Consider the following 23,891-nt stretch of genomic DNA (forward strand, 5'->3'; position numbering starts at 1 on the left):
TTTGGAAGGGACGTAGCTTAGGTACCGCAGAGGTGCACTAAGAAAGGAATTCCCGAAATTCCCATTGGAACGGGAATTAGCGGGAAAATCCTTTTGTATGAAAAATCTAAACCGCTTAAGTTAGACGCTTGAAATTTGGCATGCAGGTATCTTAATAAACTTAAAGCTTAGTTACAACAGGATATTGCAAAATTCCCACGGGAACGGGAGTTAGCCGGAAAAAGCATTTGTATGAAAAAATGTAAACCGCGTAAGATAGGTGAAGGGGGTAAAACGGGATCCACGCGTACGAAGTCGCGGGCGGCCGCTAGTACATAATAAGGCAGGTATGTGACCGCAATCGCACCTGGTGTTAAGTGAGATGCAGTCTACGATGGTACATATCCTGCCTATTCACTCTCCTCCTGAAAAGGCCCGGATTATAAAGGTTTTGACACGAAATAAGTCGACTAGTTCAATCATCGTTGATCTATTGTGATGAGCCTACACCTATCACAACCATTACTTGAATGAATGAATTAGGATAATATTAGTAATTTTTTACACCAAAATTACTTAAAATAAACAAACTTTTTCTTAACAAAAATCATTTAAAACTTTTTAGATGATCGCTTACTACGAACGCCTACGAGTGTAGTCAGTCCGTAGCATCTGTAGCATCTTCGTAGACGATTCGTAGTCAAGCGCCTACGCAGTAAAATGCTACGACAGCGAGTTTTGTACATTTTAAAGGTGAGATCAATTGGCTTTAAATTTTTTCTTCGACGATATCCACTGCTGGACAAAGGCCTCTCCCCTAAGGATTTCCATAACGACCGGTCTAGATTTTCTGTTATTTCTCTAAAAAAATAAAACTATAAGTAATTGCTGCTGTCTTTCCCGAAGACTAGAATCCGGGCGTTTTCAAGGCGAGAGTGAATAGGCACTTGCAGGGCAGATATGTACCATCCTAGACTGCATCCCACTTAACATCAGGTGCGATTGTGGTCAAATACCTACCTGCCTTGTTATGCATAAAAAAAAAGTTAACTCAAGCTCTGCCTAGTTCCGGACTAGACTACTAGATTAATAACTGGTTAGAACTGTATTCTACGCCTAACTTACGAACTTCAACTAAAACATCAAGAATAAAAAGAACGAAGAGAAAGGTCAGTGCGTTGAAGTTGCTCATTTGAACAAACCACAAACGCGGTTGGAATTAAACTCGAAAATTCAAGCTCATTTAAATCCTCGATAAAACTATCGACATATCCCCGCCCTACCGCAGCCTATTCAGATAGAGGCACTATTTATTTTTATCGATACCCGAACAATGGCGGTTTCGCGGCGACAGCCGAAGCCGGGAGCGGAGCCAATGTATGCGATTGAGTGTTTTTTATTTAGCTAGTTGTTCGGGAGAGCTGGGAATAAATATTTGTGAGGCGGTTGAAGCAAAATGCGGGTAGTTTTGATTGTCTCAGTTACTTATTATTACGAGTTCGATTTCCACAGTCAAGCTAAGCCAACTGTATGTAACATATTTTTCAGGTTGAATATTTTGTATGTCTATCCTTGGGGAAGCTTCTATCGAGCAGTTTACGGCTTTCGGATGAATTTACTATCGATCTTATTCGATTTGTTCACAATAAATCTAAGTTGATTGTGTTTTCCTTTCGATTCTACTCGTTTCATATTTATTTCTTAAGTCGAAATAAAAATGGGTGTTGTAGGAACAAAATCATTCCGAAACTTCTTGTAGTAATATATGGACTGTAAAGCTGACAAGGTTAAAATAATTCGAATTGCTTTCTAATATTTGTGACTGACGACTACATTCAAATTTTAATCCGCCGACGGCTTTTGCCAAATCAGTAAATACTCGTACACAATATTCAGTCTAAAAATACTCCGTATTCACGTATCAAGACTTATGAAAACCACAAAAGATCCCAACAGAACTCATTCCACACAATTACATTGTTGCCAACTTAACAAAGAACGCACGACTCAAAAAGTTTAAACTCGGCATATCGCTAACCTCCTAATTACGCTTGAAGTAAAGGAAAATCGATATAAAAAGGCACCACCAATCTGCACTGGACGGTTAATCCCGTCGCGCAAATTTCCAAAACCAAATTCCATTACATGGCGCTTCTTCCTGAAAGGGAGGAAGCCACGTGATTGGTCGGCTCGCCGCGCTCTGATTGGTCGCCTCCTGACCCCGCCCCCCTGTGAGGGTATAAAAATCGATGCTCGCTCGTCGCTTCGTCTTTTTGCTGCGACGCGTCGGCGACACTTCTATTGCTAATAATGGCTGCGCTAAGTGTTTACTTGTATCCGTTGTTGTGCAAGCGACGCGGGAGCCTTTTGTTGGTCCAGATAGGGATAGCCGCTTAAAAGCATCTGGGAAGGCTTTGTCGTTATGACACTAGCCTCCTTAGCGGTACTATGGCGCGGGGAATTGTACGATCCGTTTTTAATGGACTGGTACAGCTGCACTCCGCTAAATGGGTTTAACTTGTACAGATATATTTCAATTGGGACCGGAACTGTTTTTATGTTACAGGGCGATGTCTGTAGAAATATAAAATGCATTCGAAACTTAACTTTTTCTTACAATTGATTTTTCTGTTGAAGGCCTCTGCAATTACATAGGTACATTTATTTTATAATAAGGTGCTAAGATGATAGATTGTGGTAAAATTAAAGGCAATGAAATTACTCCCTTCTATACTTATCAATACTTGATTATATTGTACTCCAAAATATAAGCGATACATTGATTTCCGTGTCTACTCGTAGTGGTTAAAAAGCTGTCGCCAATGAGGTGAAAGATCAATGGGTTCATCTCACCCCAAACAGTCAATTAATTCAAATAAATATCTATTGATGTTATTAACAGAATAAATTAGTTTTTAATTTACATCAGCCACAAATGTGGCTCGATGAAACCAACTATGTATATTGTTATTCCCTGCATGCGGTTACGTATCAGTATGATACTATCGCCCGTATTCACAAACGATGCTTGCTTACGCAGCAAATCGAACGCACAGCGCTGAATAGAGCTCTGTGATTGGTTCATGTGTCATTTTGTGCGCCCACGCGCACTGTGAGACCTCATAGTAATGTTTGTGGTCGTAAGTCAGTTCGTACCGTTGTATCGCGTTGACATTTCCGTCGTAGAACATCTAATAGGATAAATCATGAATATTTAACTCCCCAATTCTACCCAGATCCTCTTTCGAGGATAAAAATGCGCAAAGAAAATAAAAGAATAAAGAAAGAAAGAAAAGACACTCTTATAATCTCATTCCGCCACTAGACGTTAATAACATTAAGTCTTTGGAATCAAAGCCCCAACTGAAGGGCCCTGCAACATTGGGGCTTCGAACCCAAACCTCGTAAGTACCTGCCCCTCCTTAGCGGTGCACTTGGGGTGAGAGTTGTTGAAAATAAACAACTCTTTTGGGTTCTTTTTTTGGTTAATGTTTATTTGATAAAAATGGCTACATGTAAGTTAAGATTAGATTTTTCATGAAAGTTTTTAATTGTAAAATAATAGAAGTAAGTAGTTTTGTAGAATAAGTTTCATAAATGTAGCATTAAAATCGTATTTGAGATAATTCATTTTCACTCTTGGAAAAAATAAATTTAAGTTATTAAAAGCTTATTTATCTATTGTAAAATTTTAAGGAGCAAAAGTCTTTAAGTTTGTTTTCAGGAAGTAGTCTTTGGAACTATTGAACCGATTTTGATAGTTCTTTATGAAAATTACATATTTCTAAGTGAGCTAGGCTTTATATTACAAGTATTCTTATAGTATCTTATTGTGACAGGCCGAAATGCATGAGGGCAAAAGTAGATTTTTATACTTAAATTGTTCTACTTGCCGGCGCACTGTAGCAGACGAGGCGAAGAAAATCGGCAAGACTTGGAGCGAGATCAAACGCGAAGCTCAAGACCGAACGCGATGGAGGACTGTTGTGGACGCCCTCTGCCTTATCTAGGGGACAAGGACCTTAAGTCAAGTAAGTCAAGATTGTTCTACTAAAGTAATCTTTGACTAATTTATTTTCACTCACAGTTATAATTAAAATAATTCTACGAATGATGTCTCATAAGTGACGTCACACATAAGCTTAACCATCCATTAATAAACATTATTAAGCTAATAAAATCTCAAGCCATCTCACCCGCCAAACAAGCGGTCCCATATTAGAGGGGCGCCGCCCGCCCTATCGGCTGGCTTGGGCGGGGACCTTTGGCGTAACTTGAGAAAAATAATGGACCGATTAGCGGTACTTATAGAATTCTTTCCTGTTAAATTTTGGAGTAACTTGATATATTTAATGTCCTGTGATGATGGGTTGGAGAAATGAAATTTTTTGTTTGTTGCGGTATGGTTACTAATTAAATATTATAATTGAAGTCTTACATTATGTAGTTTCTTTCATAGTAATAGAGGTTAGCATTATTTTTAACTAGCTTTTAGCTGGGTTATAAAGTATAATACAGTAAAGTTTCATCAAAATCCGTTCAGTAGTTTTTGCGTGAAAGAGTAACAAACATCCATCCAGACATCCAAACTTTCGCATTTATAATATTAGTAGGATAATAAATAGAAAAGTTTGAGAAGAAAACGTTCCTTAGTTTATGTTTAATTTTCTTAATTTTTCATTTTAAATTGCATCTATGAATATCTCTTAAAATATATATTTTGCATTAAAGTTGTTTATTATGTATTTCAGCCAAATGACGTCCACTGCTGGACAAAGGCCTCCCCCAAGGATTTCCACTACGACCGGTCCGACGCCGCCCGCATTCAGGTACTTCCCGCGACCTTCACCAGATCGTCGGTCCACCTCAAATTCAAAAATTTTTTTTGTGGTGTAGATTTCCGCGTTATAACGCGTAAGTAAGGCTGAGTTGCACCATCTAATTTTGACAGTAAATATAACAATAACCGGTGCTTTTTGTATGGAGTTTGGCAGACTTTTGAGTTAAAAGTTAAAGTGAGATGGTGCAACCCAGCCCAAGTTTAGTTTTGTTTGACGAATGATCTCACAGCACACACGAGTAATCTACTCGGAAAGTCTCATACAAAAAAAAGGACGGATTTCATTCAAATCATCCAATAACTCATCCTATTAAATCTTCTTCACTCAAGTAGGTATGTAAATATTGTTATGTGGTTACCAAAAGGCACGTTGCCTATGGCGAAATAGGGGGAAGGGAACCCTTGCTATGGAGAATATCTCGAAAATTAACTGCTAATAACGAAAACGACGTTTATACTATAATTTCGAGGAGACTTTGACGCTGACAGCGTTGTGTCTCTTGCTTTGCGAAGAGAACACTGCGATCAACTTTTATTGTACAAAGTTGTTAATGGCTATGTTGACTCGCCCTACCTTTTGAGTAAGGTTTTGTTGCGATGTCCGAGAGCGAACATGAGGTCATGCGATACATTTGCCATTTCTTCTTGCCGTACTAATTATGCGATGAACCGATTTATTCTAAGATCAATGAAATTGTATAACTCCAAATACTGTCACTTAGATATTTTCAGCCTAAAACCAAACAAATTTAGGTCGTTGTTAAAACAGTAATTACCTAACTATTTATTGTTTTAACAACGATGTGATATTTCGAGTTTACATTAATTGCCAAGTCATAGTATATTTAACATAGAATCTAAAAAAATTGTTTTCTTTTTCTGTATCTGTTTACTCAATTTTTAAAAACGATACCTATGTATAAACTATTTGTGAAAACTATTTTGGCAAATGTGAAGTTTAATTGGTAACTCTATATGTGTTATAGAATGCTGTTTGTTTTCCTAACAATAAAATAAAATAAAATAAAAATACATCCGACCTACCTACGAGTACCTCGTAGGCACTTCTTAAAGATCTTTTAAAAATATATTTCCCAATAAGTTCAATAACCAAACTTTCCACAGAGAAAACTAATACTTTTGTACCTCGAATTACGCAAATAAATTGATTTGACACATTGAAAGGGCAAGGACACATTATTTATTTAAGTATATTTTTTTACAATTTGTAAGTCTATTTCAATGCTAATAATGTAAAGAAAGAACGATCTCTTTCTCAAATGGGTCTCAACGCGATTTACCCGTAATTTTCTATTTTAAGGTTAATACTCAATACTCAATACTTTTATTGCATAACCACATTAGCATTCACATTTATAGGTCTTACAATTTAGGCAGTTATACAATGTGGTTATTATTGTGGTGGTTAGTATAGACTTAGAGCATTTTCTCGAGCATTTCTATGTAATGTAACGTTCTTTTCAATATTACATTACAGGTATAATGTACGATACGTTTGGTTCGTAAAAGGGTGATACTTTAAAACACTGGTTCTTAAGCGGTGGTCGGCGGACCACTGGTGGTCCCTGGAGGCATTCCAAGTGGTCCACCAAGACATCGTAATAAACAAGAGACGTGACGTGATGAGTCAAGTCAACACAACCCAAACGGCGCACAGTGGGCGAGAAATCGACCTCCTCTTTCATAGGATTTTGAAAAAAAAAGTGGTCCCTGGCAAGACAGAAATTTGGTAACTTAAAGGTTAAGAACCACTGCTTTAAAACATATCATAGAGCGGCTCGTTGTTCTGTTACAAGTAAATGCACTAGTCTATACTCACCTTGACTTTTCATGACGTCACACTATGGAGCGAAATTGCGATTTATGGACATAGCGATTTTTTTCACAATTTCTATTTGAAAAAAATACCTATCGATAGGTTACGTTATTCTGATGAATAAATGCTGCACAAGTTTTTCTCTAAAACCAATAGTTTGACTGGAAAAAAATATTTTCCATTTTCGTTGTATGGAATGAAACATAAAGTGGTCGATTTCGACTAAGCCTTGACAGATCTCAAGCCATAGAACAAGGCTCAAGTAGTTTCAAAGCAAGATCTGTCAAGGCTTAGTCGAAATCGACCACTTTATGTTTCATTCCATACAACGAAAATGGAAAATATTTTTTTCCAGTCAAACTATTGGTTTTAGAGAAAAACTTGTGCAGCATTTATTCATCAGAATAACGTAACCTATCGATAGGTATTTTTTTCAAATAGAAATTGTGAAAAAAATCGCTATGTCCATAAATCTCAATTTCGCTCCATAGTGCGTCATTCCTAAACATTGCACTCAAGACCGACCCCAAACTAGGTACCTACATAGCAAATATAATTTCAAACAACATCAGACACATATCAAAGGGGAATTACTCCCGTAAACACCCGGTATATCACGGGATCACCGTCACGCAGGGATCGATGTGCCCTTTGAAACCCTCCATACAAATATAATAGAGAATTATTAGGTTTTCGTTATGTCGGTCCTTAGCTTTGTCGTGAGATTGAATAGGATTTGCAGGATTTTTGGGATATGCGCTTTGTGTGGGCAGGTTTATAGCTAGAGGCTTTTATCCAATTGATGATTAAAGGCAATTTATGCCATTATAGAGACAAAAATAATATTCTGTTATTGAAAGGCATGAATCCTTTGCAGAAGAAAGGCTAATGACTAACGGGAATATTCCCACCTTTCGTTCCCACCGCTGCAACTCCTGTATAGCCAGGATCTACAGCTTGACCAATAAAAACCCAACCAGTGAAGGTCAAGTTTGTCCCGGGAGAAAGTTAAACTGTCATTAGACCCGCAACGAAATTAATCAGAAGAACATAGGAGTCTAATGGCTCATCAAACACTATCACATCATTTAAATAAAAACATATTAAAAACTTATGTGATGATTGTTAGTTTACCTTTGCCTAAAACCTTGCTCATTTACTCCTCTCAGTTGCTCTCAATCTATATTATGAATCTAAATCATGACTAAATTGAAGTAATTGATTAGTATCAAATTGGTTGCTTACGTTAATTTGACGAAAATCAACAAGAGAAATAACAAAACAATTTACTGTGCAAGAACTACCCTAACACTAATTAACAAAAAAGAAAAAAGCTGACAATTATTCCCCTAATCTACAGAGGTTTAATTACAGAGCCGTGATTTTCTTATTTTTTCCTTCTGAAAATACCTAATTAGCCATTTAAGAAGCTGCCGACAAAACAAGGATAAACACCGTGAGAAATTAAAAAGAAAATAAAAAAGAATACTTCGAGACGTCAAAAAAGGCGGGAGAAATGACAGATCGTTTACATGACAACAAAATGTCCGCGCCTAATTACGAGGGGACAAAAGTTGGAATGAAGATGTTTTATGATAATCTTAAGATTTGTTTGAAGATGCTATTTACAACATTTTGTGACACTGATAAATTCATGAAACAGATTAGGGAGTTTAATCAAAATTGGAAGACATTGACTCCCATTTTATACGTAAAATCTTTGTAAATGAATGAAACGTGATACTTTTCGACTATTCACCGCATGGTGGCAAGAGCAAGAAACTATAAACTTCTTCTGTTTTCTATGAATTTTTATTTCCAGAATTTTGTGAAGTGAGACAGATATTTCTTATCATGAGACCAAATCAAAGTTGCAAGTTATTTATTGTGTAATGTACCTACATCTGTTTGTTTACTATTTCTTACATCACGCTTGTCAAGTTCTCCACCAGATTTTATAGTATTTATTTTTTATTAAATAAGTGAATCAGAATTCGCAGTGTTTTAAATACAAACTTCCTAAGATTCCTTCCTACACCTTTGTCTGCAAGACTTTAATTCAACCCCCAATCCACAGAAAGGGCTTCATTTATCATTATCCCCCCACCCCAAATCACCAAATAAAAACAAAGCTCTTAGCTCTCGAATAATCCTGTTGGAACATCATTACCCATCTAATCAACCTCGTAAGAAGTAGTTTTTCCCCTCTTACAGGGCTTTCACGACCCTTTTATCGGGCAACACAGGCATAAAGTCGGGGAATGGGTAAACGAGTCGGGTAACAAATTAGGGACGGCCACTGTCTTGTCTGACACGCTCGGTGACGTTTAAGCCAGTTGGACATGGGAGGCAGTTTGTTTTGCCAAGCTATTTTGGTTTTGGTTGGTTGAGGGTTTTCATGTTGGGTAATGACGGGGATTTGATTAATTGAACGAATTAAGAGGTTTTAATTGAGATAGATTTAGAAATAACTGAATTAAAGCACTTTGTTGTCATAGTTACACACAAAAGTACATTAAAAAAAATTAAATGACTCTCCTTCTGATGCAGTCGGGTAAAAAGAAACTGATTGTGTCAATTTTTGTCTTTTCCTATATTCTTTAGTTAGAGAGTACCCCTTCAGTTTACATTGGGACTTTGCATTTATGGCTTACTTTCAAACATAAGTACTTTACCAATGCCAATGACTTTATAACATAAGTAGTTGCTAATAGTCACTAGGTAAAAGAAAGCAAAAATCAAAGTTACAACACACAAGTTCTACCTGAGTGAGATTACGTGGCGATTATTTTAAGTGAAAAATTAAGTTTAAGAAACCGATAGATTTTAACGGAGACCAACGAACTCACAAATAACCTAAGCGCTCACACTTTCATTGTAATTTTAGGTACATAGTTGTTATAAAACATTTTATAGATCCTAAGTAAAGGTAAACATCCTAGAATATTCTATAGACACTGGTTAACTGGACATCTAAGATGTAAATTAGAAGACAATAGACGCTTGAAGCCTCAATTAAGGCCAGATGTTATCAACAAACATACAATAACAACAAATCGACAACAATAGGCATGCTCTCAACAATCAGAGTAAAGCACTTGGATCACCAAAGCGATTGTCTATTGACAATAGTCAAGCAAGTAAATAGGTTATACTAGCTCAGTATACGTACAATAGGTGTATTCTCTGTCAATAAAATAAATGAATAAATTGATTGTCATACTGGCCGGCGAGAACTCTCTTCTTCTTCTTATTATTTTGTTTTTGGCCAGATTTTGTTTTAGGGACAAGAACTCAAGCTTTTCGGAGTGACAAGAGCTGTCAATACTCGCTTGGCGGTCTAAACACCCGCCAACATATCATCCAGCTGTCATTTTATTCCTCAATATCCTACTACTAGGTAATATTATAAATGCGAAAGTTTTTTCGAAATTGGATGTCTGGATGTGTGATAAAACTTTCCAGTATTGTTGTTTATAACTCTGAATAACATGTAGGCTATAATTTATGACGATCTGTGACAAACGAAATTTAGCGCGGGTGAAGCCGCGGGCAAAAGCTAGTATACTTAGTTCATAAAGCTGCATAGCTTATAGAATCGATAGCCGTTGGAGAGAAAAGTTCTCAAATGGCAACCACTGGCCGGAGTACGAGCGAGAGAACAGTGACGTAGTGTGGCAGATCTTCCATTCAGTGGACTGACGATCTTTGTCCAGCAATGGACGTCTTTTACTTGAAACGATGTCGGTGTGAGTGCCTGATGAAGCGAGGATCAACATTTGACAACTAGACTTGTCTTCCGCCCGTATTCACAAACATTGCTATGAGGTCTCACAGTGCGCGTGGACGCACAGGGTGACACACGTACCAATCACAAAGCTCTATTCAATGCTGTGTTCGATTTGCAGCTTCACATAAGCAAGCATGGTTTGTGAATGCGGGCAGGCCTGTTCATCTCCGCGAGTTTGCATCGAAAACAAAATTGTTAAATAGTTGACAGTTGACATACGGGACTATTCCCACCTCTCGTTCCCACAACTGCAACTCCTGTGTAGCCAGGATCTACAGTTTGACCGCCATAAGAATCCAACCAATGAAGGTCAAGTTTCTCCCGGGGGAAAGTTAAACTGTCATTGGACTCGCAACGAAATTAATCAGAAGAACATAGGAGGAGTTCGAAATTAAGGTTCGACTTCCCTCCATTGCAAAGCGGATGACAGGTGACAAACAAAGGTTTAAAACCGTTGACAGTTGACAGTTAGTAGCTTTCTCATCAGTGAGACTAAACTCTGATTTTTAATTCGACGGAATTTTGACATTTCAGAAGTGTTGTCAACATTGAAACATTCCCATTATGAATGGAGAGCATTTTCACAAATTAAAAAATAATCCTTTCTTGAATTTAAGGTTTCACTTGAAAAACTAAGGTTTAAAAATGTACTGATCATTTCAAAATGGTTATTTGAATTTTTATTATCATATTTTTGAAGTTACAAAAAAAATTGGGAAATTATTTTTCTATTACTGGACTCCCTGGCCAATAATCCATGGGTTACAAACCTTTTTTATGAAAATCCTTTTGTTAATAAAATCTTAGCCTCATAAAATAACCAATGTAACAATATGCCAATTTTATAATGCAAGTTGATTATGACGACGATAATGATTATTGATGATCAATACATATTTTCGTTTATGATAATATGTTGTTTTACTGTGTTAAAACACGTTTTTTTCTATTTAATCTCTAAAATGTACATAATAATTAGTGTACATTGAATTGACAAAACAAACAATAGTACATTCTTGTAAGTTGTACTTGATGAAATTTCATTTCATATTATTTATTAATAATTCAAAGCAAAAAAGGCTTATTACATCTGAATTGTCAAAAAATGACAGCTGTCAGAATTCCGTCGAATTAAAAATCGGACTATAGTTCCTAAGACGAAGCATGAACCATTGATCGCCTGAGGCCCAACCGATCGGCAAGTTGCTCTCGCCGCAATTTAGTATCAAGCCCGGTGTAAGTGGCCCTGCTACTTGGCAAACTAGGTTTAAAGCGGATACGGAGTATGGTGCTGCGTTTAGACTGAGGGTTGAGGAGAGTTGCTTGAGCAAGTTGAATCAGGAAAAAAAGCTGTCTTCGCTCAGCTTACACTCGTATTTATTTGTATTGTTAAAGAAACATTACAGTGTTCAAATCGTTTTAAAATGCCGATAAAAAGTATATAAACAAAACATAAATCAATAATAAACAAATAACTTTTTTAAACCAATTGCAACTTTTTAGCCACTATTATAAACTTTTGACCGTAATGGAATAATATAGTTGAAACATAATATTCATAGTCGAAAATCTTACTTCTAATCTTAAGCGTGTCGTGTGTCACTATAAAAAAAAACGTTCTAAAATACTTGTGCTTATCGTACTAACTGTGCTTTTGCTTCCGGTGGGATTTGCTACTGAGGTAACCCCAATCTGGCTAGGCAGCTGCCAAAATGGTAGACATTTTTTACGTTTCTACAACCCGCACCCCTATCAAGTAAGGTTTTAAATAACTCTTTAACTCACAAATTCCTCTTTCAAGTCGACTTGCCATCCAAACGCAGCACAGTCTTCAGATTAAGCCGTAATGACCGCGGTCGGCCAATCGATCCTGCCATTATCCCGCACCGGCCAGCTCTGCGCCACTAACCAAACACAAGTCGCAGATTGAGCCTACAAGTGGCAGATTGAGCATTGTACAAGTGGCAGATTGAGCATTGTACAAGTGGCAGATTGAGCATTGTACAAGGGGCAGATTGAGCTTTATTCAAGTGGAGGAGATGGACAACAGCTCATCTTGTCTCATTAGTCAAATTTGTTTGACCCTAGGTATGTAATATAGTTTTCATTTTTAGTACTTTCTTTAGACTTACACATTAGGCATGTGAAGCTATACAGCGTCCATAGATAAAGAGTCAATATACAGAACCCATGATGTACGACTAACATATTTCTAAGAACATTGTTACTAACTCTACTAATATAGTCTCTAAGTTCAAATTGTTACTAACCAAACTATGGACTGCTTTTGTCTGAAAATAAATGATTTTTATTTTTATTTTTATTTTTATTTTTATTTTTATTTTTATTTTTATTTTTATTTTTATTTTTATTTTTATTTTTATTTTTATTTTTATTTTTATTTTTATTTTTATTTTTATTTTTATTTTATTTTATTTTTATTTAGATCTACCTTAACTACATACTTCCATTAATTTTAATTTCGAAAGATCATAAGGTTTTCGCGTTGCTCATTGGATAATGTCATTTAGTTATGTGTAAGTATATTATTTTGAGAGAGAGAGATTAGTTATAGATCCTTGTCAAGTTATCATTAATGTACGAGGTTCGAAAGCCTATAAAAGGCAGTTAATTTTGAGTATGTACATGCATAACAACAATGTTAACAGCATTGTTGTGTTTCGGCAGTTAGAGGTAAGATAGCCAGTTCCTCCGTGGTTGAGGATTCCGGGTGAAGCTCGCTTCCACCTTCGGCCTGATCATCACTTACCATCAGGTGAGATACAGGCCAAGAGCTTCCTCGTTGTGGATAAAAAAATAGTACACTTACGAGTATTTACAACGGACTAGTTAAAAGAAAGAACAACCCAATATGCCTCTTTCAAGGATTTACAACGTTTTCTGTGCCATCCATGACCTTCACTAGACCGTTAGTCTACCAAGTGGGAAACATGCTAAATACGTCTGCTAGTGCATGTTATTTCTTTACAGAAAGAAAATATTACTAACCTGGATAGCATAGCATCATTCGCATTCCCAAACTGGTTCGCCGCCAAGGCCGCTTCTAACACATTCTCTCTTCTCGGCTCCGCTCTGTTCAGTATAGAACTAATAGAGAAGCTGGTGTATGGCGCACTGCCTGTCGCCTTTTCTTCTTTGTCCTTCTTGAGCTCGTAGAAGGGACTCTTCTGGTCTTTTCTAGAAGGAGACGAGGGGATGTCGGGGCTACTGGCGCCTGATACCACGTTGACCTCGATGTCGCGGTCGTCTTGGGAGGACGCGGGGGAATCCATGGTGATCAGCACCTCATGGTTTGTACCTGGAAGAAAAGGTTTGGTAAGGAATGGAAGGTATTTACTCACACAAAAGTGGTTTGGTGAGTAAGGAATTTACTCACACAAAATGTTGTGGTTTTGCATGTATTTAGGGAAGGAGACAAATTCACTATTTATTTATTTTTCCGGCAATTAGAGGCAAGATAGCCAGTTCCTCTTTGGTTGAGGATTTCGGGTGAAGCTCGTTTACATCTTCGGTCTGATCATCACCTTCCATCAGGAGTGATGAGCAGGCCAAGTAAAAAAAATACACTCGCGAGCAAAACTATGGAATCACTTACATGAAGTTGTTTCCACGCGAACTTGTGTACTAACGAATTCGTTAGTAACAAAAAATGTGGCACCATTTTAAAGATTAAACTTTTATCTTTAAATTGATACCAAATTCATTTAAATCACACCAGTATTTAAAAAGCTATCCCGGCTGATGTGAAAAAGTAACGAAAAAGACATGTATGAACTGTTTGATACGTCGCGAGTTGCGGCCTATTTACCCCCTATAAAAGCACGCGTTTTTAGATTTTTGCTTTCACACGTTGATTCATACACATCTCCGCTTCTTTTGACACTTTACCTGGGATTCTACACCTTCAGAAGCAGCACAAATCGTTGCACTATTGCAAGAAAGGCTCAGCCAGCGGGCTGTCGCACGTCAGCGCCACATAAGCCAGTCACGGGTTTCGAAAGTTTCAAGACGCTTTCGGGAGACTAGTGGCTTTATCCCGAGACCAAGTTCTGAACAGCGCCGGTGCACATCGCAGAGGGAAGACCGTTTTTTCATGTCAACCTCTCTATGAAATCGTCATTTGACTGGAATCGATGTGATTGGAAGGCGAGTAATGGAGGCGAGTTCTGTTCTCCGATGAATGCAAACTGTGTTTGCAGGGCAGCAGTCGAAGAGGTCGGGTTTATAGGCGGCCTGAGGAGCGATTTGTGCAGTACTGGTTCGCTGAAACAGTGGCTTATGGGGGTGGCTTGCTCGACTTAACATCGAGATGTGTACGAGCAAATTGAAAGCGTGCTTATCGGTGACCTACCGTCAGTTTCGAGCCTGTGGCAGACCTTTTTGGAGTTAAATTCTATTGCTTATGTCTTAGACAAACTGTCTACTCGCTAACAGCTATCCTACGAACATTTCTGAGCTCTTACTGTACGTCGATTCCAGTCAAATGACGATTTCATAGAGAGGTTGACATGAAAAAACGGTCTTCCCTCTGCGATGTGCGCCGGCGCTGTTCAGAACTTAGTCTCGGGATAAAGCCACCAGTCTCCCGAAAGCGTCTTAAAACTTTCGAAACCCAGGACTGGCTTATGTGGCGCTGACATGCGACAGCCCGCTGGCTGAGCCCTTCTTGCAATAGTGCAACGATTTATGCTGCTTCTGAAGGTGTAGAATCCCAGGTAAAGTGTCAAAAGAAGCGGAGATGTGTATGAATCAACGTGTGAAAGCAAAAATCCGAAAACGCGTGCTTTTATAGGGGGTAAATAGGCCGCAAATCGCGACGTATCAAACAGTTCATACATGTCTTTTTCGTTACTTCTCCACATCAGCCGGGATATCTTTTTAAATACTGGTGTGATTTAAATGAATTTGGTATCAATTTAAAGATATAAGTTTAATCTTTAAAATGGTGCCACTTTTTTTGTTCCTAACAAATTCGTTAGTACACAAGATCGCGTGGAAACAACTTCATGTCCAAGTGATTCCATACTTTTGCTCGCGAGTGTACTTTAGACAATAATTCTGATAAAATGACTTAATGGGGCTTATTACGAACAGCCCACCCGTTGAACACTTGTTTAAATTGTCATTTAATATGGAAATACTATTTTAAAACAACGTAGTTTTTTATTTTTTTTGTAATAATGTCCTTGGAGTTCCTACTTCAAATAAAATACTTCTTTCTGAAATCAATTTTGCCATTTGGTATTAGATATTATTATTTTTGTAAATTATAAATATCTTGGAAAAATCGAACTGCCTAATGTAAATGCCTATTTTTGTAATGTTTACTAAGCCTCCAACGTTAACCCCTCTAAGCCCGTCACAAATGTCACAATAAAGAACCTTTCCAACTTAATGCTTTATTACATTACAATAACAAAGCCATAACCAAGCAAATACGATTACGTATAATCCAAAAGGTTTCCCAAAATACTGACGTAATATTACTTATTCAGACAACGAGTGGGGGGCCTTAATATTAAACTACGGCCCAGGGGACCCTTAAATAAGGCTAGAACAATATAGCACTTAAGACTCGTGAATTATAAATGCGTTAAACGTCTCAGAAGGCTCGGATCGAACTGTGCCATATTGGTGGAAGGTCTTAGGTAGGAAGCGATTTCTCCCAGAACACCTGGGGAAGCTGGATTTAAGTTTAATCGTAAGCATTATACTTAGTTAGCGACAGTAAGATTTGAGTTGTAGGTACGAGAGTATCAGTTTCATCTACCTATATTCATTTTAATACAATTTCATATTAGGCTTATAAGATTTTTAAGTATTTATGTTGATATGCCATCATCTTTACCATGTACCACAATGAGAATACATAGAAGTTAATGTCACCAAGAACCTAAGAAATATCACATTAAAAATAACCCTCCTTCTGGCGCAGTCGGGTAAAAAGGCTGAAACCATTTCAAAGTCAAAGTCAAAGTCAAAATTTCTTTATTTGTTTAGACTAATAAATAGTTCTTACAAATCGTCATTTTGCTCTTAAGGAGCCTCTACATGTCTCATAATCTTTTTACCCTACCAGTTAATTGAAATTACAATTAACTAAAAATTATTACCACCCAATATGCCTAGTAATATCCCAAACACCATTTACGTTAAATGGCAATAAATTAACAAAACGCTCTATCCCTGACGGGTTAATATTAATCAATTTCAACTATGCCATCGGCCATTGATGCATTCATAAAATGGTACGAACTGCGAAATTGCCGTCGAATTAAACTCCAAATGATACGGCCATTACAAAAATGACATCCACCAATACCGGTGTTTACGCCGATTTATTATAAAACCCGAAACTGTGCGAGCAATTCCCGCCAAAAGCGTGTCCGAACCGCGAAATAACGTGAATTTTGTTGCCGCACGAATGTTGTCGCCGTGTCGACAGCGATTCGGAACATTCCGCGTTTGAAATTTGAAAACGTTCGAAAATTGTTTTGCGAACTAAACACGTGTTGCTTTTGTTTTATTTTTTTAATTGGTAGTGCTTTGGGTCATAGATTTTTTAGTTTTAAATTAGGTTTTATATCATTTGCGAGGAAAATTTTTGAATAAAACGTTTATTAAATTTTGAACCTGTGTGTTTTCATTAGTAAGTCTTAGTAAATGAAGTAGATAAATTGGAAATATTGCCTGTTAATTTTCGGATTGTTCGTACAAAGTATCAATTCCAGTTAATAATTAAAATTAATTAATCCTCGATTGTGGTTGTCGAGTTTCAATTCACTCAAACTTTTACACTTTCCAGGAAACCATTTTCATGTTCCGTACTTACCCTTTTCCGATATATTAGAGTCTTTAGTGAAAAAAAGTAGTTCTTTATCCCAAAGAAAAAGCTTTTGGCCTGCATTTCTCCTGATGGAAAATGATGATCAGGCTGAAGAAAAAAGTGAGTGAGTCTAACCTCTAACTACCGAAACAGAACAATGCTGTTAACATTGTTGTTATGGCGACAGACTTGAGTAAGATTAGTGGTAGGCGTACTCAGATCAAGCTCTACCACGAACCTAACCGAAAATACTTTTTTTACAGTTTATAGAAGGCTCACGGTCATCCAAAGGGCGATAGTCCGGGCTATGCTCGGAGTTTCCCTGCGTGATCGAATCAGTGATGAGGAGATCTGCAGGAGGACCAAAGTGACCGACATAGCTCGCAGAATTGCTAAAATCAAGTGGTACTGGGTGGGGCACATAGCTCGTAGAGCCGATGGCCGTTGAGGCAGAAAAGTTCTCGAGTGGCGACCACGGGTTGGAAAACATAGCGAGGCAGGCCTCCTACTAGGTAGACCGACGATCTGGTGAAGGTCGCGGGAAGAACCTGGATGCGGGCAGCACAGGACCGGTCGTTATGGAAAGCCTTTGGGGTAGGCCTTTGTCCAGCAGTGGACGTCATTTGGCTGAAACGAACCAACCAACAAACGGTTTTTTCACACGGTCATATAATTAAAGTAATACATAGTAATATTACTGCGGCCTTTACCTTACAAAGTCGTGCTTTTAAAGTAGAGCTGGCCTATTAAAATGGTTTATTGCCATATAATTAGTCCCGAACGTGCCCGCAGTAGTTAGTTTAACCACCGCCACGCCTCGCAGTCAAAGTTAACTCTATTTTATGTCACCTTTAGTGTTCCGTGAGTACTTTTTTGTATTGGCAACATTATAGGCACCAAGCAGAATATTGTGACTATGGCATATTTTGAGTATAGTTGCAATAGAAGCGATTTTGCACCAAAAATGTAGGTATACAGGGTGGAAATTATAAGTGATCTCACTCGATTGTTTCTAAAGTATACAAGATATCGGAACACTAGTTACTGATCATGAAAGTGCTTCACGAGCTTCTGTCAAACGATATCATTATTATTTTACAAAGTAAACTGGATCTATCCAAAAATTCAATTTTTCCAGCTTCCATACATTTTGTACAGCCAGTTAAGTAATAGAACATTCTTTAATTTTTGTCAATTCAATGCCAAAATGATCTAGCACTTAATTGCCTATGAAAATTAAAAACACATAAAATAATTGCCGTTTATTTCAAGGACAGACATAAAAATTATATTTAAGGCCATTACCGTATCTATATCGCGTTAAAAATATACTATCATTAAATTATGCCTGTAGAGTGTAGATCCAATTGTTTATATTGCGTGACTAGTTAAATAAAACCGGTAGGTTCGGCCTAATATCTAGCCGGCGATGTTTAAAGTCACATAAATTAAAGAATAATACACGCTATGACCAAGTAATATCATTATTGTGGTATAAATGGACCATTTTCATTGTATGCGTGGCTTTTAAATAGTTCACACGGTTGGTGTTGTGGGTGCGGAATGATTTTTCAGTGAAAAGGTTAACAAAATGAGTTTCTACTTCTATTTTTTACAAGCTTTCAGTAGGCTTCTAAGTAAGTACTAAGTAGACGGGACTATTACCACCTCTCATTCTTACCTAACTGTAGTGCGGCGTAAATTGCAGTCCCCGTAGTGCTTTACGGTAAATATCTTCCCACACCAAAAGCATAATTATAAAAAGTAATGAAAACCTAACATTTAGGATCATTATTTCTATACAAACGCTCACCCTGTATTTTCACTCAGATTGATGTGAAGTTAGAGGTTGCATCTATTTCAATTTTAAGAAAATTCATCAGAATAGTCCAGCAGTATAACAACATCCAATGAAAACAATAAACAGAAATACCCACCTAGATAAATCTTTATCTAAGTGGTATGAAATGTTTTCAGTTTTTTTAAGCATGCAAGAATTCTGAAAACTTACCTTACAAACCTACACATTTTATTAGAATCTCTAAATGATTAAATACTTAATTGAATTTAAAATACTTTTTTACGCCTTAACATCAAAATAACTACCGAACCTTATAAAACTAACCATACGAACTCACAGGAAACCACTAGCCAAAACCAATCAATATTGTGAAATCTAACACCAAGGAATCACGCCCGGTGTTGCCGAATCAACCGAGCGTGTTGAAATCGATACTTTCTATCGATTAAACTCCCTAATCATACCGATTTTTAATTTTATCTATGGCTTTGACCTGTCAAAATGTTTTTTGTGTAAAAATAACTTTCTCACGGTAGAGCGGATGTTTGAAACGATATTAGGTTTCTCGGTTGATAGTTTGAGAGATATTTTAATTAGTTGCTTTCAAATACAAAGTGGGAACGTTAGTTTTGTTGGTTATTTTGAACTAAATACGAAAATGGATTTAATAAAATCTATACTTGCAGTTAATTTAAAATCTTTTTTAGAAAAATGCTACTTTCTTGAAGTACCTAGGTAAACTAAGTATTTATTATTTCAGAGGCGGTTTTTCGATACACGAATAACTTATCAGAAATAAATTTTCTGCGCAGAAATTTGGTAAAAAATAATTTATAACAATATGAAAAAAAAGTAGAAATATACATAGTCAATCAGACACCAGCTTTATCCACTACAGAGCCAATTAGGAAAATAATAGCTATCACATTAACCACAAAATATATTAATTTTCATCACACTTATGACCCAAGTGCCATCAAACTAACGCCTGTATTCACAAACACACGAACCAATCACAGAGCTCTATTCAACGCTGTGCGTTCGATTTGCTGCTTCATTCAAGCAAGCATCGTTTGTGAATACGGGTGTAAAAATCATTTCGTAAACTACAACCCTACCCATTAGCATAAAATATTCAAAGAAAGCAAACGCTAAGCACAACTTGGCTAACCGACTACAAAGCTCGGCAGATGGTCACTTGGCGATAGGATCGGCTGTAAACTTGGCAGTAACCGCGCTAATCAACGACCGCCGACGCTCACACCGAAATGTAACGTTACACCGCCGAATGGTGGCTATGAACGAGTGTAGAGCGGGAGTTTTAGACGAAAGTGGGCCTAATACATCCGTGACAGTTTTAATTTTGAATTCGCTTCATGGTGCGAAGTAACTAAATAATAAAAACACCGAAGTGTAGTAATTTCGGAATTACAACTGTCACGTTTGTAACTCTGTCTAGGGGGGACGGGGGGACTAACTATTCTCTAAACCGTCGGATGTTATGCCTATAGAGTTAAGATGAGCAGAGTGACAGACAGATCCGAAACTACATGATAAAATAGGAAAAACTGCTGACAATAGAATTCATGACAGAAAAAGTATTTTTGAAACACAATTTTGACAAAATTTTTTTTTTTCAGATCTAAGTTGAGAAATATTTTTAAAATGCACATTTGCCACTTTTACTCTACCTTTAAGACTAATTACCTATTTATCAACCAATTTCTCTGTCAAGGATATATTTTTTACCATATTTTTCTGTTTTAACCGTCAGCAAAATGGTTTTTAAATAAGAGTACATTTAAGGCTCATTACTTTATATTATTAGACAAACATATAATGTTCACCTCTATGTAAAAGCTGACTCTAAACACCGAAACTCATCTTAGTTGCACGTAAAGGGTTATATAATTTGACTTTGTAATTTTATGGCGCTGTTAAAAGTTCATTTAGGAATGGCCAGGGGTGGCCAATCGGACGCTAATTAATTATATTACCAGCACGCGTGCGCGCGCGGCGGTCCTAAATTCCTAATTATAAACTGCTATTTCTATTTATTTATATTAACCGGCAGACAGTGGTGACTGAGTTTGTTGCGGCGCTTCTTCTCAGCACTTGCCAAATGTTGGTCTCGAAGCGCTGGTAGGGTAAAAAGATTATGAGACATGTAGAGGCTCCTTAAGAGCAAAATATTTGACGATTTGTAAGTACTATTTATTAGTCTAAACAAATAAAGAAATTTTGACTTTGAAATACTAGCTGAACCGGCGAACTTCGTACCGCCTATGTTCATTAGAAATCCACGGAAGACCAGCGTCGTGGTGTCCCTTACGACACCTCGACATGATGCTAAGTGGATACCGTTTCGGTGACACGCACATTACCAACTCTCTTTACATTTGTTTCATATTTTTGATGCTGTTTTGTGTCGCTGAATAAAATATTTCATTTTCAACAAATAGGGTTTTTAGGGTTAGGATTTTAATGGTGGAAGAATTTTTCAAATCGGTAAAGTAGTTTCGGAGATTATTCAATACAAACAAGCAAATCTTTCCTCTTTATAATATTTCGCATAAGATGATAGTAACGGGCTCTAACGCGGCGATTATTAATTATGTAGTACATGAGTACTTCATTATGATCAGGTAATTTAGTAATCCGATATAAAAGGACACAAATTTTACATAACAGTGCAATTTCGGACTAAATAATCAATTTTTCTTTCTTTACGAAACTAATATTTGCTACATTAGTATCGTAATAGAAAGAAAAATTTACATGTTTTTTAAAGTGAGAAATTATCTCATATTATGGCATATATTATGGCCCCAAGGCTTCAAAGTTTGAAGACCCTTGCTATAGATTAAGAAAAATCTAATGGTAGAGCTTACACGAAAGCTAAAGCTTTAATCTTTATTAGCACTATAATCAACCCCTCTCTATTCTCCGAAGATTAATTATAAAACAACTAGCTGACCCGGCGAACTTTGTTCCGCCTTAATGGCAATAAATAACGGGATAAGAAGTATCCTATGTCCTTCTCCTGGCTCTAAACTACCTCCCTGACAATTTTCAGCTAAATCAGTTCAGCCGTTCTTGAGTTATAACTGGAGTAACTAACACGACTTTCTTTTATATATATAGATATAGATAATGGAAATGAAAGGTACAGTTCGATTCTAAGTAGCAGCACTAGTAGCAGCTAGAACCGTTGACATATCCAGCTGTTCTTTGACTAAATTCACAAAAGTTACTTTATTTATTTTATGTTATAGCCATAGCGGCAATTTTAATTGGTAAATATGTAGGTACTAATTAATCTACTCTATCGCATTGGAGTAACCTGTAATGTTAGAGCTAAGATTGTTATGAAATAAACAAATAAAATTATCCCTTAAAATTATTTATCTTTTAAATTAGGTAGGTGGTTATTACTTTCAGAAATCTTTTTAAAAAACCCTACTTGTGGTCAGCCGCTCGGGCGGACAAAAATAACGAAATACCTTTTAAAATTAAAATAGGTTTATTTTTACCAAAAATGCCCACAGGGCTATCAAAACATACAAACTTCAAAACTAAAAAAACAAAAGGTATCAAAAAAGTATAAAACATAGACAAAAATACCAAAAGAGGTTGGTCCACCTACCGGTTCCCAACACCTACTTTTCATAATTCTGATAAATTGTGTAACACATATTTTAGGAAAACAGTTTCAATTATTGCCATATAAAATAAAATAAAATAAATTAATAAAATATTTGAACAAAGCTTAGTTTGTATGTTCATTATAAAAGCTTAAAAGTCGATTTTAATCCCGGATTCATTGTTCCAAAAACTATAGAGCTAAAGTAGGTATACCTACTTACACGAGTGTAAACAAATAATTTGTAAATCTTTCAATAACTTTTGTTTATTTAATATCTCTTTAATACAAAATAATTATGAGTTTTACTTGAAAAAAATATTGCTTAGAAATCGATAACTGAATCGGTTTCTTAGTTACTGCATACAGTAACTAAGAAACCGATTCATTTCTCACCTTGTCGAAATGTTCTAATATTTTTCACTACGTTTATAAGTCTATAGAATAGAATAGAATAGAAAGTATTTATTTGTCTCAAAACAGGTTTCATAAAACGTTTTAATGTGTATATGATATATTTACACAATGTCTACCTATCAAGTACCTATTGTTATTTTATCTACAAATCTTTTCTTCCAGAATAGAATATTTTTCTAAATATTCATAGCTATAACACACATTGCCCTGCCACGTTGGGCGCCAAATTAACTTCACAGAAAATTAATAATTTAATACATGAAAATCCGTCTCTACAATAGACTTCATTCGGTAAATAACACTAGGGTAGAGTTTGAAATCGTTTAAATTTTTATTTTTAACTTACCTATTACTAAAAATCAACAACTTAACAACACTAGCACATCATCAACACTCACTTAGTCCGATCAACAACAAATTCAACTGTAAAATCCAATTTATAGGTTATACCGGGCGGTTTCCACCCCGCGTGGTCGCGCCACCGCTATATCTCTAAGACTGCTGACTACCCTTACGACTGGGGCGTAACTCTTGTGTAGAACCACCCCCAAAATTACGGAGCACCCCTATACCTGGCTCGCTCACACACTCTTCTCCCCTCGCAAACCCAGCTGCGCAAAACTCGACCGTATCCACTTGTATTACGATACGTACACTCGTAAAATTAATGTTGTGAATCAAGATCAATACCGAATTTCGTATGATTTCAAGGAATTACAATACTATTTAGTTGTGAA

The 23,891-nt window shown here is 36.6% G+C and overlaps 1 protein-coding gene across 1 annotated transcript in view; it reads right to left on the reverse strand.

Moving 5' to 3' along the window:
• Positions 1-23,631, reverse strand: part of LOC114360075 (homeobox protein Hmx) — a 33,951-nt gene extending 10,320 nt beyond the window's left edge. The window contains exons 1-2 of the mRNA XM_028314632.1: positions 23,501-23,631; positions 13,456-13,765 (exon numbers count right to left, since the gene is read on the reverse strand). Of these exons, the coding sequence (XP_028170433.1) occupies positions 13,456-13,739 (284 nt within the window). The 5' untranslated portion in view covers positions 13,740-13,765; positions 23,501-23,631. The remainder of the gene's footprint in view (positions 1-13,455; positions 13,766-23,500) is intronic.
• Between the last annotated feature and the right edge of the window lie 260 nt (positions 23,632-23,891).

The sequence above is a fragment of the Ostrinia furnacalis genome, unplaced genomic scaffold (genome assembly GCF_004193835.3).
Source record: "Ostrinia furnacalis isolate ACB-3 unplaced genomic scaffold, ASM419383v2 OfSCF4876, whole genome shotgun sequence".
Taxonomy (NCBI): Eukaryota; Metazoa; Arthropoda; class Insecta; order Lepidoptera; family Crambidae; genus Ostrinia; species Ostrinia furnacalis.